This window comes from Cebus imitator, unplaced genomic scaffold (assembly GCF_001604975.1).
Source record: "Cebus imitator isolate Cc_AM_T3 unplaced genomic scaffold, Cebus_imitator-1.0 Scaffold145, whole genome shotgun sequence".
NCBI classification, from domain to species: Eukaryota; Metazoa; Chordata; class Mammalia; order Primates; family Cebidae; genus Cebus; species Cebus imitator.
This window is the reverse complement of record NW_016107460.1, coordinates 2634982-2651987: the sequence shown is the minus strand read 5'-3', so window position 1 is coordinate 2651987 and position 17006 is coordinate 2634982. Positions and strand designations below refer to the sequence as shown.

General features: G+C 41.3%; 1 protein-coding gene across 1 annotated transcript in view; it reads right to left on the bottom strand.

Annotated features, from left to right (window-relative positions):
- Positions 1-17006, bottom strand: part of STOML3 (stomatin like 3) — a 20355-nt gene that overhangs the window by 2115 nt on the left and 1234 nt on the right. The window contains exons 2-6 of the mRNA XM_017542494.2: positions 8786-8889; positions 8633-8705; positions 4627-4709; positions 2344-2547; positions 543-677 (exon numbers count right to left, since the gene is read on the bottom strand). Of these exons, the coding sequence (XP_017397983.1) occupies positions 543-677; positions 2344-2547; positions 4627-4709; positions 8633-8705; positions 8786-8889 (599 nt within the window). The remainder of the gene's footprint in view (positions 1-542; positions 678-2343; positions 2548-4626; positions 4710-8632; positions 8706-8785; positions 8890-17006) is intronic.

Sequence of the window (17006 nt, the reverse complement as noted above, 5' to 3'; positions counted from 1 at the left end):
CTCACATGTTGTAATTCCTACCTGGGTGCGCTCACATGTTGTAATTCCTACCTGGATTATATTTAATTGCCCCCTTTTATTCCAGCAGCATTTAAATATACTCAAACAATAATGTGCAAAAAAACAGGCTCCATGTTGGCTACATCAAGGTCACCAGCTTTATGAAAATATGGATTTCTTAGTCCACTCGAGACTGCTTCAAGCCTGGGTTTGAAGTAAGGCTTGGAAACTGGTATTTTGTTTTGTTTTGTTAGATTCTTCCCAGGGAACACTGATACGTGGTTAGAATTGGGACCTGCTTGGCTGAGTTGCTCAGTATGTTACTGAGCAGATTCTTAACCCAGGACCTGCTACCAAACTTCCTCAAGGTACAGTAAGCTGCTTGTTACCTTTTAATTCAGGGTAATAGCTCAGTAAGACTGTGAAAAGAAACCCCTTTCTTATGGAAATAATTGAGAGACCCAATCTTCTGTTCAAGTCCTATCCTTGTTGACCCCAACACGAGGCAGCTCTCTCTCCATGTGTGACTGCACAGCCCTTACCTTGGCTCTGGCCTCCCGGGTGGCCTCAGCCTCAGCGGCCATGGATCTCTGCAACTGCACAGGAATCCGAACATCTTTGATTTCCACTCGGGCCACCCGGATCCCCCACAGCTCAGTGGCATCATCAAGTAAAGTCTGTTGCCAAAGAGGACAGGTGATATGATGTACATTTCTAAAATGTTTCATACTTGCAAGATAAATTTTTCTTTCTTTCTTTTTCTTCTTTTTTTTTTTTTTTTTTTTTTTTTTTTTTTTTTTGCATTTACAGCATTTGGAGTGAGACAATTTCGGAAGAGAATAAGAGTGTACACTCCTATTGATCATTTTCTGGAATGTAAAGTGAATATCATTAAGAATTCAGGAATTTAACCTGGCAGATCTTTTAGTGGGTGTCTATCAGCAGGATCTACCCCAAAATCATTCCCAAGGAAGTATATGAGATCCCTCTGGATTTGAGTAAATGTCTCAGATTTCCTTGTCACTGGTTTCAAGCAGGCAGCAACACATGGGTTTCTCTGACAGACCTGGATTTTGCATTGGCTCTGCCATGTGCATTTGTGAATCACTGGGACAGTTTCTCAACTTATCTGGCTCTCAGTTTTCTTACCTATAAAATGTTTTCTTTCAGGACTGTTATTAGATTTGGAGACAATACATACAAGATATCTCTCTGTACCTAGCAATGACTCAATGCGTATTATGATTGGGTCCTTTTCAAGAGACTATTTACCTCGCTCTGTTTAACTTCTGCCCTATGGCCAGCTTTAAAGAAGAAGCAAGGCATATTTTTCAAAGCAGAAGCAGCTTAAAGTCAAAGATACTCTTGTCTTTTGTAAAAGCTTTAAAACCATTGAAGATATTTTGCTGGTCATCCTGGAGAAGATGAATGTCTTGAGAAATGAGAGGATCAGGAGGATAGCTCCCCTGAAAGGGTGGGGGCAGAGATCTCTGCTACCAAATAGCAAGTGATCCCTCCCTTGCCTTTCTGTGATCCCTGCAGGACACTGAGAGGTAATGAGACCTCACAAGAAGTCAGTGACCTGGCTGTAGATGGGATACCTTTGAGTTGTTAAATTCATGAGGCACATACAAACATTATGGAGAATTATCATGCAGAGCTCATACTGCCGCATAAAAGCTTGGGACCTTTCCTCTATCTTAGGGACTAGAGGAGAGGCCAAGAACTAAAGCTGAATTTCCTTATATAATTAACTTACAGAAACAAAACTCAGAATCCAAATGCAATTGATCTAAGAAAATACAGAAGTATTCTTGTCCGGAAACTAGCGTGTGTAAGAGATGAGATCGATAGCTGTTACATTTCATTTGATATTATAATTATCATTACTATTAATGTTATTAGCGATATTGGTGGCATGGCGTAAGAATTTCTAGGGATGACAGGTCTATGCTGTTTCAAATGAATTTAACTTTCACACTTTATTTAAATATATAGGCAACCAGAGAAATGGCTACATTTCTGGAGTCATTTAAACTAAAAATAAATCTGATCTCTAACTTCTTCAGAAAAGATTATAGTTGTACAATGTTAATTCATAATTTCAAATTCCAAAGAAAATGGATAAACTGCCTTCTTGCACTCAGATATTTAAATACATTTCTTGTGGTAACAAGTAAGTGAAATCACGACTGAAGCTCACCTCTAGAGCAGCTGTCTGTGTGTGAGGGTGTATAAGCATGCGTGTGGTGGGGGCTGCTTTGAACTGCTGATATTTAATGATCACTGATAATTAAAATCAATGAGTTAAAGATACAGTCTCTTAGTTCTCCATGTTTTTACCTGGATGCTATGGGCAATCTCTTCTCGTCCAGCCAAGATCTGGGACAAGGTCTGTGTCCCCAAGACGTTTCTCAGAGTGGTTTGAGCCAGCAGAAATGTGGCTTGATGGACATCATTGACATTGGCCACTGCCGAGACAGCACTGTAGATTCTGTAATAGACAACTCCATCCACCTGAGTAGTCACGGAGTCTCTGGTGAGGATCTGGAGAGCAAGAACAGGGCAACGTTACTTATTTATGACTTTCACCGCTACCGACAAAGTGACAGCCGGCCCAAGAGCCGTCCTCCACAAAAGGAGAGCAGTAACGACAACTCATGCTACAATCACCTAAAACCTGTCCTGGCTTGGAGAGAATATTTTCCTAGACGATACAGAATTCCTCTAAAGCTGTTGTCATACCTACCCCTGTGACTTCTTCTTCAAGAAGATTGACATCCTACAGGCATAAACACTTGACTCGGCATGCTGAAAACAGGCTCTTCCGTGTGAAATGTAACAGTACAGCCCTTCTGCCATTCTATTATCTTCAGTTTTCTGAGCAGAGGTAGAACACTTGTTTCCCTGATACCTGCACTCTTTCTGGTTTCCAGTTTTTATCAGACTTGATGAAGCAGTGCTTCTTAGAAAACATAGATGGCACCAGAGACCATGTAAAGAAAAATCAATTTCGCTCTATGGAGAGGCTCAGCATTATTCTGAATAATGTGACAGGGTTTTGGAGCAAATGAGCGATCTCTGGGTATACTATGGGAGCAGAACCTAAAACTGTCCATAGCAGAGCCAGAAAAGTCCCTGCTGTAGGTCACTAAGCATCCCAGCCTCTCCTGACGAGGGCTGAATTCTTTTTTTTTTTTTTTTTTTTGAAAAAAAAGCTTGCTCTGTCACCCAGGCTGGATTGCAATGGCTCAATATCTGCTCACTGCAACCTCCACCTGCCTCAGCCTCCTGAGTGGCTGAGATTACAGGTGCCTGCCACTATACCTGGTTGATTTTTGTATTTTTAGTAGAGATGAGGGTTCACTATGTTGGCCAGGCTTGTCTTGAACTCCTGAACTCAAGTGATCTTCCCACCACAGCCTCCCAAAGTGCTGGGATTACAGGCATGAGCCACCACGCCCGGCCTGGGGCTGAATTCAAAGCAAGTATTCTGCAGTTCCTGAGTGACAGGAAGACATCATCTTTGGGTCCTGGTTGAGTTTCTTGAACCAGAGAGAAGAAAATTAACATATACGTATAATTGTTGATTTTCTGTCTTCTTATCACCATTGGCCTCCCATATCCTAGGTCCTCCATTTCTTTTCCTCCAACCTGAATCACTTTGGTTATGAATAGGTGACATGATAATTAGTAACTCTTCCTCTTCCCTATTGCTGAGTTACTGTTTCGATCATTTACTTGTAGTACTTCAGGAATTAAAAGACTTACGTGGGCTGGGCATGGTGGCTCACTCCTGTAATCCCTGCACTTTGAGAGGCCAAAGTGGGCAGATCACCTGAGGTCAGGAGTTCGAGGCCAGTTTGGCCAACATAATGAAACCCTGCCTCCACTAAAAATATAAAAATTAGCTGGGCGTGGTGGCAGGCACCTATAATCCCAGCAACCTGGGAGGCTGACGCAGGAGAATTGCTTGAACCCAAGAGGTAGAGGTTGCAGTGAGCCAAGATGGCACTGCTGCCCTCCAGTCTGGGCAACAAGAGTAAAACTCCATCTCAAAAAAAAAACAAAACAAAACAACTAATGTAAAATACAAACACAAGTGGGCCCTATGCAGCCTCTCCTCTATCCTCCTGCTCCCTCTATTGCATTCAAACACAGAAACGATTTAAAGTCAAAAGCAAATGTGACTCATGTAGATATTACTAAACACTCTTCTGAGAAGGTGATAGAGAGGGTGGTATCAAAACCAGCCACTGCCCTTCATCTGCCCTCTGTCAGAATCGGTTCAGCTCCTTCATACAGCGACTATCTCTTCCAAGCCTCGGCTCTGTCATTCTCCATCCCAGCTTCCCTGCTGACTAGATCTCTGCTGTCAGGCTTTCTCACACCAAGCCATTCCAAATCTTCTAACCATTCACCCCTTGCTCTTGGCTTCATTCTCATTTGGCAAAACAAATTCTTAGTAGTTTCAGGAGCCACCAAGCGCAATTCAAGCAGGTCTCTGGGGGTACTCAGCTCATCCTCCCTCCTGTCGTTTAAAAGTGTACTATAAAATTGTAATTGCCCATGCAATAGGGAAAACACAAGTTTAATTTCAAGTGACATATCTCTAATCAGCACTACCTCTTGTGGAGGAATGTTGCAAGTAACTGTTCGGAGGTCAACTTTGACAAACACATCTATGCATGGCAGAACCAGGATCAAACCTATGAGAAAAAAAAATCAGTTTAAAATGTTGCTCTGTAGACAATAACTGCAAGTTGTCTCATAGCAATATGGTGCATCGTTTACATGGGGCTATATATGTTTCTCAGGTGGTCTTCAATATGAACACATGTCACTCTGAGGAAATTGATTTCTTCCTCTAAGTCAGTGACTATAAAGAAGTAATTGCCTGGGAAGTAGTCTTTTGGTAAGAAGCTAAAGATCCCTGACATTTATTTTTTCATTTTCATTTTTTAAACGATCAACTTCTATCCAAGTGTTTAATTTGACATTAATTAAAAATAATATTCTGACCAATGGTGAAAGCACCTTTGGGACAAGTGAGAAAAATGAACACAGAATGCATATAAAAAGATGTTAAGGCAGGGCGTGGTGGCTCAAAACTGTAATCCCAGCATTTTGGGAAGCCACTGCGGGTGGACCACCTGAGGTGAGGAGTTCAAGACCAACCTGCCAACACGGTGAAACCCCACCTCTATTAAACATACACACACACAAAAAAATTAGCTGGTCATGGTTGCACACCTATAATCCCAGTTACTTGGGAGGCTGAGGCAGGAGAATCGCTTGAACCCAGAAGGCGGAGGTTGCGATGAGCTGAGACTGCACCACTGCACTTCAGCCTGGGTGACAACAGCAAAACTCCATCTCAAAATAAACAAAAAACAAAAACCAAAAACAGATATTAAGTTGTTCTTGTTCATTGTACTGGTTGTGATAACGGCATGTGTCTTAGTCTGTTCAGGCTGCTGTAACAAAATACCATAAACTTGGTGGCATATAAACAACAAGTATATTTCATACAGTTCTGGAGCCTGGGAAGTCCAAGATCAAGGTGCTCATAGATGCAGTGTCTTGTAAGGGCTTATTTCCAGGTTTGTAGATGGTCATGTGGTGTCCTGGGAGGGACAAGGCAACTCTCTGAGACTTCCTTTACAAGGGCACTAATTCCACTCGTGAGGACAACTCCCTTATGCTCTAATTACCTCCCAGGGGCCCCACTACCTAATATCATTACATTGGTGATTAGGTTCAACTTATCAATTTTGGAGGGACACAAATACTCAGACCACAGCAGCATGGTGTTAATGTTAATAAAGTCCTTATCAGCTAGATATACAGACTAAAGTGTTTACAAGTAAAATGACATGATATGATATTTTATATTTGCTCTAAAATACTCCACCAAAAAAATAAAATATTTTGGAAAGTAATATCCTTATAATAAAGATACTTACATAATAGATTCAAGTAATAGACTCTTCGCTTTGAATATCAGTGACTGCCAACATTCTCAGTCAATTTAAAAAGTAATGAAGGATAATTGAACTAAAATCTTCCCAGGATCTCACGTTCCCTAAATCAATGTATTCCAGAATTAATAGCTTCTCCGCAGCCATGATCTAAGTCATGTACAGTGCCATTTTCCCAATTGTAAACACATCTACTCCTTTCTTATTTCTAAGGCATTAAGTTGGGGCTGAGTCAGGGAAGGATGGTCGTAAGAAGGCTCATTTGAGGACCCTTGGAACTCTTGACATTACACTAGTGAATGTTGTTTCTTTACTCTGAGAGTTACAAAGATTAGAACCACAAGGCATATCAGCAAGCTGGGGGCACTAATCTATTTCCATTCATCAAGAAGGCTTTGCATTCTTGTTTTTGTTTTCATGGCAGAAACCAGTTTTAAGGCCGAACATCACACAGAGGGGTGGCAGTATCAGCAAAACGTGCCGCTAAGGTGCTTTCTTTCTTTTGGCCTCTAAACCTTACTTCCATTTTTGGTGCCAGGTCACAGTGGTTAGGATCATGGACCTGAGAACTAGAGAGAGTTAAGTTCCAGCCCTAAAACCTAGTAGCCTTGTGACCGGAAAAAATTCACCTAATGGTTCAGTTACCTAATACATATCAGCTGGTAGTGAAGCTTAAGCATGTTTCAACATGATAATGAAATAATGTACTAAACACAGCACGAGGTATGTACTGAATGCTCATGAAGTGGCAGCTATTATTCAAGAATAATTTACAATTTATAAAAGTGGAGAGGTTTTCCATGAGCAATTTGGCTTGTTTCCCTCTTGTCCTTGTGACATTCTGAGGTAACTCACTAACCCAAGAGACATGTATGACGAGAGTTGTTATCCTGAGACATGCAATAGTAAAATCTTTGGGGAAAATTCATTTAAAAGTGATATATTTTTCTCTAGAGGTTTCAAAGTTCTGGCTGTTCTGCTTCTCTCAGATCCAATTTTATTGTAACTTATAATCTTAGCCCCACCAGGTGGAACACGGCCGGGAAGAAGTTAGCCTTGTGCTGTGATATCTCAGTTGGATGACTCTTGCTTTGCCAAACTCATGAGAATATCTATAAGTAGTTTTGGCCTTCTTTTTCTTAGGTCCTTTATAAAATTAGACAAGTAAGATTATACTTGAAATGGCTGCTCACGCCTCTAATCTCAGCACTTTGGGAGGCTGAGGTGGGCAGATCACCTGAGGTCAGGAGTTCAAGACCAGCCTGGCCAACATGGTGAAACACCATCTCTACAAAAATACAAAAATTAGTCAGGCATGCTGGTGAGTGCCTGTAATACCAGCTACTCAGGAGGCTGAGGTGGGAGAATCACCTGAACCCAGGAGGCAGAGGTTGCAGTGAGCCGAGATTGTGCCACTGCACTCCAGCCTCTGTGGCAGAGCAAAACTCTGTCTCAGAAAAAAAAAAAAAAAAAAAAAGAGGCCAAGCCTACTTCACAAGCTTCTCCTCTTGAAGTTTCCCATGCTTTTTTATTTATTAACAGATCCATGGCTTATGGCCAAGGGCAAAGCACATAGAGCATCGTGGTGCTTAGGAAGGTTTCTGCCCCTGAGACTTTCCAGTTGCAGAGAGAACAATTTATCCAAATAAGCCATAATCGGGGCAGAAAGCAAATGTTATCACAGAAATATAGCTAGTAACGATTGCTTTTCATGTGCTTTATAAGACACTGTTTTGGATAGCCCCTCATTTCCAGAGTATTAGGATTAATCCTATGAAGTTGCCATGTCTAGGATTCAAAACAAATTTAGCAATTTCATATGGTTCAACTAGATATATGCCCAGAGAAGTTATGAGTATTAAATCAATATCTTACTTCTAGGGAGTTTTAACACCTTATAGTTTTGGTATCCTCCCCGACCCCTGGCATAAAACAAACAAAAAACCCACATTCATTTATAACATGACCATTTGGAACATTTTCTTTTCCAAGGTTGTAAAGAAAGGATGGAAATAAACACTATATTATTCCAGATGTTAGAAGGCCTGGAAGCTCATCTTTATTTCTAACTATAAGGATAATCTTAGATAACTCATCAAACTTATGTTGGCCTCATGTTTTTTTATTTTCAAAACCAGAGGATTTGGCAAAAGGCGAACAGTGGCTTCCAGCTCTGTCTTTCTCTGAGTCTACTTGCCAGGAGAGAAAATTACCTTTTGCTTTGCCATTAGCCCTTTTCAAAGAGTGAGCATCAAGCACCAGCTCTCAATAAACTCTCCTTGAGTAAATTAATGGTCTATGTTCGCCATTTACTTTCTCCCTTTATTCTTTCCACATTCTCCTGGTGGCCCCGGTAATAAGTGACATTCAGCCAGTGTAACCAGAGCCACCCTTTGCTCACATTCACTGACTCTCTCAGAGGGAGAATTAGGAGGCAGGGCCAGATTTCCAAACTCTCAAACTGGTGGTCATTCCCACTGACTTGCATAAACAGGGGGCATTCTTCTGTTGCGCAGAAGGGCGAGAGGACCAGCTTCCAGCAAGTTTTCTTTGACTGTCAATAGGCATCATCGGGAAAAATAGTGAAGGTGGTGGCAGTAGTATTAGGTGTCCCTGATCTTTGTCAGGGGCAGCCACGGCGTCGTTCATACCTGGTCCCTTGGCTTTGTCAGCTTGGATGCGTCCCAGACGGAAAACAACAGCACGTTCATACTCCTTAATGATCTAGGAGATTAAAGGAGAACATTTAGTCCTAATGATTGTCAGTTCATATAGAGAACCCAGTTTATTTCTCAGGGTGTTACCTTCAAGCACAGCCATATAGAGATGGGGAGGGTCATGATCACCAAGAGGAAGGAGAGGGAAAACAGGATCCAGCCACAGACGCCAAGCCGTTTATTGTTGACACCTAGGAAATGAAAAGGAAGCAAATCTGTGATTGACGTGGTTCCTAAGAAAGCCACCCAGCTGCATGGGTGTGGAAACTATCCAGACAGCTGGCCAAGCCTGATGTGGCTGAATAGGGAACCTAAATCCACTTACACCCACGGATGTAGTTACACACACACACACACACACACACACACACATACACTCAAATGTTTACTTATTCAGGTTTTAAAAAATTAAAATGCCTGTAATCCCAGCACTTTGGGAGGCCAAGGCGGGCAGACCATGAGGTCAAGAGATCGAGACCATCCTGGCCAACATGGTGAAACCCCGTGTCTACTAAAAATACAAAAAAATTAGCTGGGCGTGGTGGCACATGCCTGTGGTCCCAGCTACTAGGGAGCTGAGGCAGGAGGTTTGCTTGAACCCTGGAGGCGGAGGGTGCAGTGAGCCAAGATTGTGCCACTGCACTCCAGCCTGGCGCCTAGTGACAGAGTGAGACTCTGTCTCAAAAAAAAAATGTTAAAATGGACTTATTCCTTCCAAGAAAAATCTCATAACGATAAACAGAAATAAATATTATTACATTTTTATAGGGCTGCTATGGTTTATTATTCTCAAAACACATTGGTTCTCAAAATGTAATCTCTGGACCATCCACACCAGAATCATCAGATGTTTGAGTCCTGTGAATTTTTGAGGTGAAATTGAAAGCACCCTCTATGGCAGGCAGGTAGGTACTCTTACCCCAAAGGGAGAGAAGGTGGCACATGGAAAAATATCCTGAAGAATCCTGAGGCATAAGTTTTATGTGAGCTCTGTCACTTACCAATTCTAAGGCATTAGTATAGAAGGTCACTCAGTCTCTGGGTTTCCATTTCTTCATCTGTAGAATGGGGTTAGAAGTTACCCACCTCACAGAATTTGACGAGGATTAAATAAGATTATTTTTATATGGCTCCTGGGCATACACTAACATCTGCAGTTTTAAACACATAATACTACTATTATTCCCATTTGCAGATGCATATGTATTCCAAGGACTTCTTGTCAGATGTTGGTATTTGTCATTTCTAACTTTTCATAAATGTTTTGTTATATTGGCTTATCACATAAGATCTCTTCTTGCTAATCACACATTATGATAGCAGGTGCATTTTGGCTTAATGAATATTGCTTTGCAATAAGATGAGACTGAGTTAAAATCCTGCTTCAACCACCTAAAACTCTGTAGCTTTAATCACATCAATTACGTAACTTCTGAAGTCTCCAGATTCTGGTTTGTAACATAAAGCAGGTCTGGCCGACCCTTTTAATTTAGAATTCTTTATGGTCACCATTTTACTTCCTTTTATTATTTATTTATTTATTATTATTTTTGAGACAGAGTCTCGTTCTGTCTCCCAGATTGGAGTGCAGTGGCACAATCTTGGCTCACTGCAACCTCTGCCTCCCAGGTTCACATGATTCTCCTGCCTCAGCCTCCTGAGTAGTTGGGATTACAGGCATGCACAACTGCGTGCAGCTAATTTTTATATTTTTAGTAGAGATGGAGTTTCACCATGTTGGCCAGGCTGGTGTCAAACCCCTTACCTCAGGTGATCCACTCACCTCGGCCTCCCAAAGTGCTGGGAATACAGGCACGAGCCACCACACCTAGCCCATTTTTACCTCCTTTTAAATCCTTGTTCCTCCTTATTCCCTTCTCCTTGACAACCACCCCCATTTTCATCCCCGGGATCTCCCCCAGCTAATTTATGCTCTCCATACACAAGCGCTAGACTAGATATCCCAGCCAGCTCATCTTAGAAACACCATATACTATCTCAGTTAATGCCTTCGCCATCCACCCCGCTGCCCAGGTTACACAGGCCATCCTTACCTCTTCCCTATCCAACTGCAGAAAGTCACTAAACCTAAATCAGACTACCTCAAATCCATCCTCGTTACCCATGCTACTGCTACTAATTTTTTGAGACCTGAGCCAAATTCGTGAATATTTAGAATTCTGAACTATTCCTCTTATAAATGACGCTTTGATGGATGTTTTTAAACGTATGTTTTTGTGCACTTGCATAGGATAAATCCCTGGTAGTAGAAGCGTTAGGTCAAAGGGACTAGTATTTGCAATTTTGATAGATGACAAACGCCCTTTCAAAAGTTGGTAGCCACCTCCACTCTCGCCAACATCACATATGTGTCTATTCTGACATGTCCTGTTCTCCTTGGATCATTTTAATCTTCTCAATTGTTATTCTGATAGGTGAAAATAACTAAATTTTAGATACATATCTCATATGAAAACTTTTAAGTACAAATGGCCTTTTATAGGCTCCAAATACATATAAATATATATTCTAAACAATAAGGGCTTGCCTGAATACTCTGAAGTTTAAATTTCTAAAGTATCACCTTCCAAAGCTTTGGATCCACACGGAGGTGAATCAGACTCTCATTACACAAGATGGAAAGATACTACGTGCATTCTCACAGAATCTTTGTCATATTTTATTAGTGCTTTTTTAGTATTAATAACACAGCCTATAGATATACATTCTTATTGAAAAAAAAAATCAAGCAATACCACTAAAGTTCCCTAAACCACCCTCTCCTGAGTCCCCCTTTTATTTATTTATTTATTTTTTATTTTAATTTTTTTTTTTTTTTTTTTTGAGACGGAGTTTCGCTCTTGTTACCCAGGCTGGAGTGCAATGGCGCGATCTCGGCTCACCACAACCTCCGCCTCCTGGGTTCAGGCAATTCTCCTGCCTCAGCCTCCTGAGTAGCTGGGATTACAGGCATGCGCCACCATGCCCAGCTAATTTTTTGTAGTTTTAGTAGAGACGGGGTTTCACCATGTTGACCAGGATGGTCTCGATCTCTTGACCTCGTGATCCACCCATCTCGGCCTCCCAAAGTGCTGGGATTACAGGCTTGAGCCACCGCGCCCGGCCTGAGACCCCCTTTTATCTAGAGAAGTTCTGTAGTTACCAGTTTGGGGTACATTCTTTACAGACCCACTCCTATGTATTTACATACATATATCTGCATTTAGAAAATAGTGGCTTTGATGTGAAAATTTTATTTTGAGATAAATAGCACTACACTGTACCCACATTTCTACTTTAACTTAATATATCGTGAATATCTTTCCGTCTACCTCAGTCTTCTTTATTGTTGCATACTGTTCCTTCTTACACCTGCGTCTCAGTTTACTTACCATTCTCTTATTGATCATTAAGGTCATTTGCAACTTTGCCTATACAGACAAGGCTGTAGTAACTGTGCTTATACATGTCTCACTGGGCTAATAGGCACTTTTTTTTTTCTTTTTTTGAGTTGGAGTCTCTCTCTGTCACCCAGAGAATGCAGTGACGCTGTCTCAGTTCACCATAACCTCTGCCTCCCGGGTTCAAACAATTTTCTGCATCAGCCTCTCAAATAGCTGGAATTATAGGTGTCTGCCACCACGCATGGCTAATTTTTGTATTTTTAGTACAGACAGGGTTTCACTATCTTGGCCAGGCTGGTCTTGAACTCCTGACCTTGTGATCCACCCACCTTTGCCTCCCAAAGTGCTGGGATTACAGGCATGAGCCACCGTGCCTGGCCTAGTATGCACTTTTATAAAATCTTGGTAAACGTACTGTGAAGACAGCACAGTTCATGCCACGTTTGGTGTTTCCTCCCTCCTGGCAGTGCAATATTTGGTATTCAGAAACCTTGGGGTGTTCTGGGGCTAGGATGTTAGCAGCATAGCATACACAGGCAGCTGGGACTCCAACAGGACACCAGCTGTGCATAATGCCCGGAGCCAAGACCTGGGCATTTCCAAAGTAGACACAGCCTTAACACCAGCTGCATAAGTGAGTGTTTGTCACAGAGAAAATCAAATGACCTACAAGCTTGCCTCTGGAGTCCATCAAGCCCTTGCATCATTTCATGTGTGCACGAGGCTCAGCTCCATTAGGTAATAGACATGCTGAGAGAGTCGAGAGAGGCGAATGTGACTACTCTTCCAAGATTGACACGGGAGCGTTAGAATCACCCAGGCCATGGCTTCTGGGAGAATTGGTGGAGCCTGGGAGTCTCATTTGCTGCCAGTGAAGTGGGGCTGTGAGTGCTGCTGTCACCTTCCCTGCAGGCTCCCAGCTCAGCCTTGTGAGCATGCACAGCTGGGAATGGGACCACATGGAGCAACTTTTCCTGAAAATCTGTCTCTCTCCCCACTCACTCCCATAGTTGAAACTAGGGTGCGATGCTGAGAACAGTTTTTGAAGATTACAATTCTGACTGAAAGGATATGCTGGGATTATGTTATAAAATACAAAGATCTTCAGAAATCGCCCTACTTCAAGCTATACAAGGCTCTGAGGGGATAATGGAAGAAAAAGGGGCTGCACAACACCTTTGATGGTCACAAAGTGATGGCCACATTTGATCATCAGTTTGAACCAAATCCACAAAAGTGGGTACTCTCTGGACAATTGTCACATAACCATAAAGCCATCATCACATGCTTGCTTCCTAGTAGAGAACTGGATTTTGTTGCCCCCAACAAATTGCCCCTGATTATCAGTTCTATGCCAAATGTTGTGCAGGGGAATAAAACGGGAAACCTGCCTCCAAGAGTTCCAATCTATTAAACTCTTTTTCTACTATAACAGGGAAGTCTTTCTTTACACAGTGGGTGGAAAGAAGCCCTCGGGTGGTTACAAAAACAATAGAAACAGGTGTGCTAATAGGTTAATTACTCTGCTGCACTTACTTCTAGGAAGTCTGTAGCTGGTGAAATAATGGAGACTTCCCTGTGTGCGGCTGTGACAACAGCAGCAAAATATTTAGTCAATACTTTCCTTTCTTTTTTATTTATTTTTCTTATTATACTTTAAGTTCTGGGGTGCATGTAGAGATCGTTCAGGTCACATAGGTATACACGTGTCATGGTGGTGGTTTGCTGCATCCATCACCCCATCATCTACATTAGGTATTTCTCCTAATGCTATCCCTCCCCAATCCCTCCACCCCCTGCTATTCCTCCTCAAGCCCCCCAACCCTCCAGGCCTTGGTATGTGATGCTCCCCTCCCTGTGTCCATGTGTTCTCATTGTTCAACACCCACTTATGAGTGAGAACATGCAGTGTTTGGTTTTCTGTTCTTGTGTCAGTCTGCTGAGAATGATTGTTTCCAGTTTTATCCAAGTCCCTGCAAAGGACATGCACAGTATAGTGTACATATACAATATAGTGTACAAGTATATACACAGTATAGTGTACAAGTCTTAAATGTTTGGTTGAGCATCCCTAATGTGAAAGATTAAAATCTGAAATGCTCTAAAATGTGAACCTTTTAAAGCAGTGACATGATGTTCAAAGGTCATGCTCAAAGGCAACGCTCCTTGGAGTATTTCAGATTTCGGATTTTCAAATTAGGGATGTTCAACTGGTAAGTATAAGGCAAATAATTCAAAATCTGAAAAAAGACTGGAAGGTGAAACACTTCTTGTTGCCAATGTTTCAGATAAGGGATACTCAACCTGTACCTCCATAAAATAATTTATATAAAGACCAGAGTATGTAAGATCAGGCTAGTTTGGAGAATAGAAATTTCACTGTCTGCTCTGCATTCTCAGAAAGAAGAAAAGAGAACGAAAAACCCTCAGAAAAACCGGACTGTAGGCAGACAGGAGACAGCGCAGAGCATGGGTGAAAAGGGCAGGCCCTGCCTCAGTCAGCCACACGTTCTAATTCAGACACTTCCACTTCACAGCTAGATGATACCTCGCAAGTCACTCAGCCTGCTCAAGCCCTGGTTCCCTTCTCTGTTGCATGATAGTAATGACAATGACAGCTAGCTGTGAGGCTTAGATAAGATTACCCTTTTCAAGGAATTATTAGCCACATCTGTTCATCCAGGCAATAGCCTAGAGTTTTCCTAGAGGTGTACTGATGATAGTGAAAACCATGTTTGAGGATGTTCATTGCCATTTTATTCACAGAAGCCAAGATATGAAGTTCACCCGAATCCATTAACAGCAGAATGGATAAATGAAGTCGTGGTATATTTACATTCAAAGAAATATTACTCAGTAAGAAAAAAGACAAAACTACTGCTGTATGTAAAATATGGATGAATTTCAGATATATAATAGTGGGCAAAAAAAAAAAAATACCTTAAAGCTAACCTTGGCTTGAGTGAACTTTAGACGGGCTTCTTCCTGACTCTAAGCTTCTGATCTCCCTTTTCTTAGTGCATTTTCTTTAAACACACACACACACACACACACACACACACACACACACACACCCCACAAAAAAAGATAAAAAACAAAACTGTCATTATAAATTATTTTTTTCTTTGTTTTTAAAATATGTTTATTTTTTATTTGTTTCATTAATGGGCTGTACTAGCTTATATAAATTCTTTCTCTGCCTCTTTGAGATTTAAATCTTTTGAAAGCCTCTTGCCAGTTTTACAACCCAGGACTAAATTTCTGAAGATCTTGGGAGCTATCCTCTGGAATATAAGCATCAAAGAAAATAGCAGCCCTATCTATCAGTTTCTGCGGGAAGTAGAAGTCTAACTTCAGCAGGCGCCTTTCTCCTAGTTGAGAAACTACCTTGTGAAAGGAAAGTAAATCTTGGGACCACAAACTCATTAAGCCAAAAGGAAAAGTCAAGCTGGGAACACTTTTCAGGAAAGCGCAGAATTGCTGAAAAGGAATACAGTCCTACTCAAAATGCTGTCTTATTCTGGCAACTAAATCAGCTCACAGGAGCTGCTTTGGATGCAAAATCTTAAACCCAGCACAGACACAGGCCAAGTACCAGAACTTCTGGGAGTAGGGACTAGGAATCTGTATTTTAAGGAGCTCCCCAGGAAGATTCTTTTGCATGTTCACTTTGAGAAGAGAATCTAAGATTTCTATTATCTAGATTCCAATTCACTTTAATTCTTAGAAAACAAAACAAAAATAATAAAGCGGGGCAGAAGAGAATGTCGAAAGCTAGTAAGTAGTGGTGTGATAGTAAATGTCTAAAAATTGGGCCCTTGGGGAAAGGGAGAAAGTCTTAATTTATAGCGTTTCCACAGTGCAAATATCACCCACCTCTTCCAGTGATTCTAATCTGCCCTTGTGATATCATGATCTTGGAGGTAGAAAAAGATGTTCACAAGCGGCTTTCAAAAGCTGGTCCAGGTCTGGCACAGTGGCTCATGCCTGTAGTCCCAGCACTTTGGGAGGCTGAGGCTCGAGCCCAAAAGTTCAAGGCCAGCCTGGGCAACATGGCGAAACCCAATTTCTACCAAAAAGAAATACAAAAATTAGCCAGGCATGGTGGCACGTGTCTGTAGTCCCAACTACTCAGGAGCGTGAGGTTGCAGCGAGCTGAGATCGCGCCACTGCGCTCTAGCTTGGGTGACAGAGCAAGATTCCATCTTTAGAAATAAAATAAATAAAGTGTACCAGCAGCACACTCCCATATAACTTTCCTGTTGAAAAGGATAGCAAGGGCTCAGTTCTTTATATATTAAATAATTTCCTCACCATTTGTGAAGGAAAATGTCTATAATGCTTACAGGAGTGAATAACATTGCCTTAATATATATATATTAAGATTATAGATATACATATATATATATATATATATATATATATATATATATCCGAGTTGCAAGGGCAAACTTAGCCCACAGATCTCAGAGAATGGTCCACACTGCATCTCTCTTAAGAAACTATAAAAGCACAGGAAATCAGATGTTGCAAAATATAAGACCCCCACTTCTGTTCATTTTATGATAGTGCCAGTTTTTCACATTAAAGAATCAAAACCAAGAAAACTCACGAATACTTTCAAGTATCTCACTGATGACACAGCTTCAGTCACGCCATCTACCCAGCTGATGTTTTGACCTATTAAAATGGAAACTGAGTGTCTCATGAAAGATACATAAGGGGACTCTGGAGACCTCCCACTTGCATTTCCAGATGATGTTGACTGCCTTCAAGCTTATCAGGTTTTCCATGAGTATTTCAAGGGAAAAGTTTATTTTCCAATTCAGGTAAATGTCTCTAAATGTATACTTTTTTCCTTTTCCTTTCTTTACTTATTTTCCTTCTTTTTTTTTTTTTTTTTT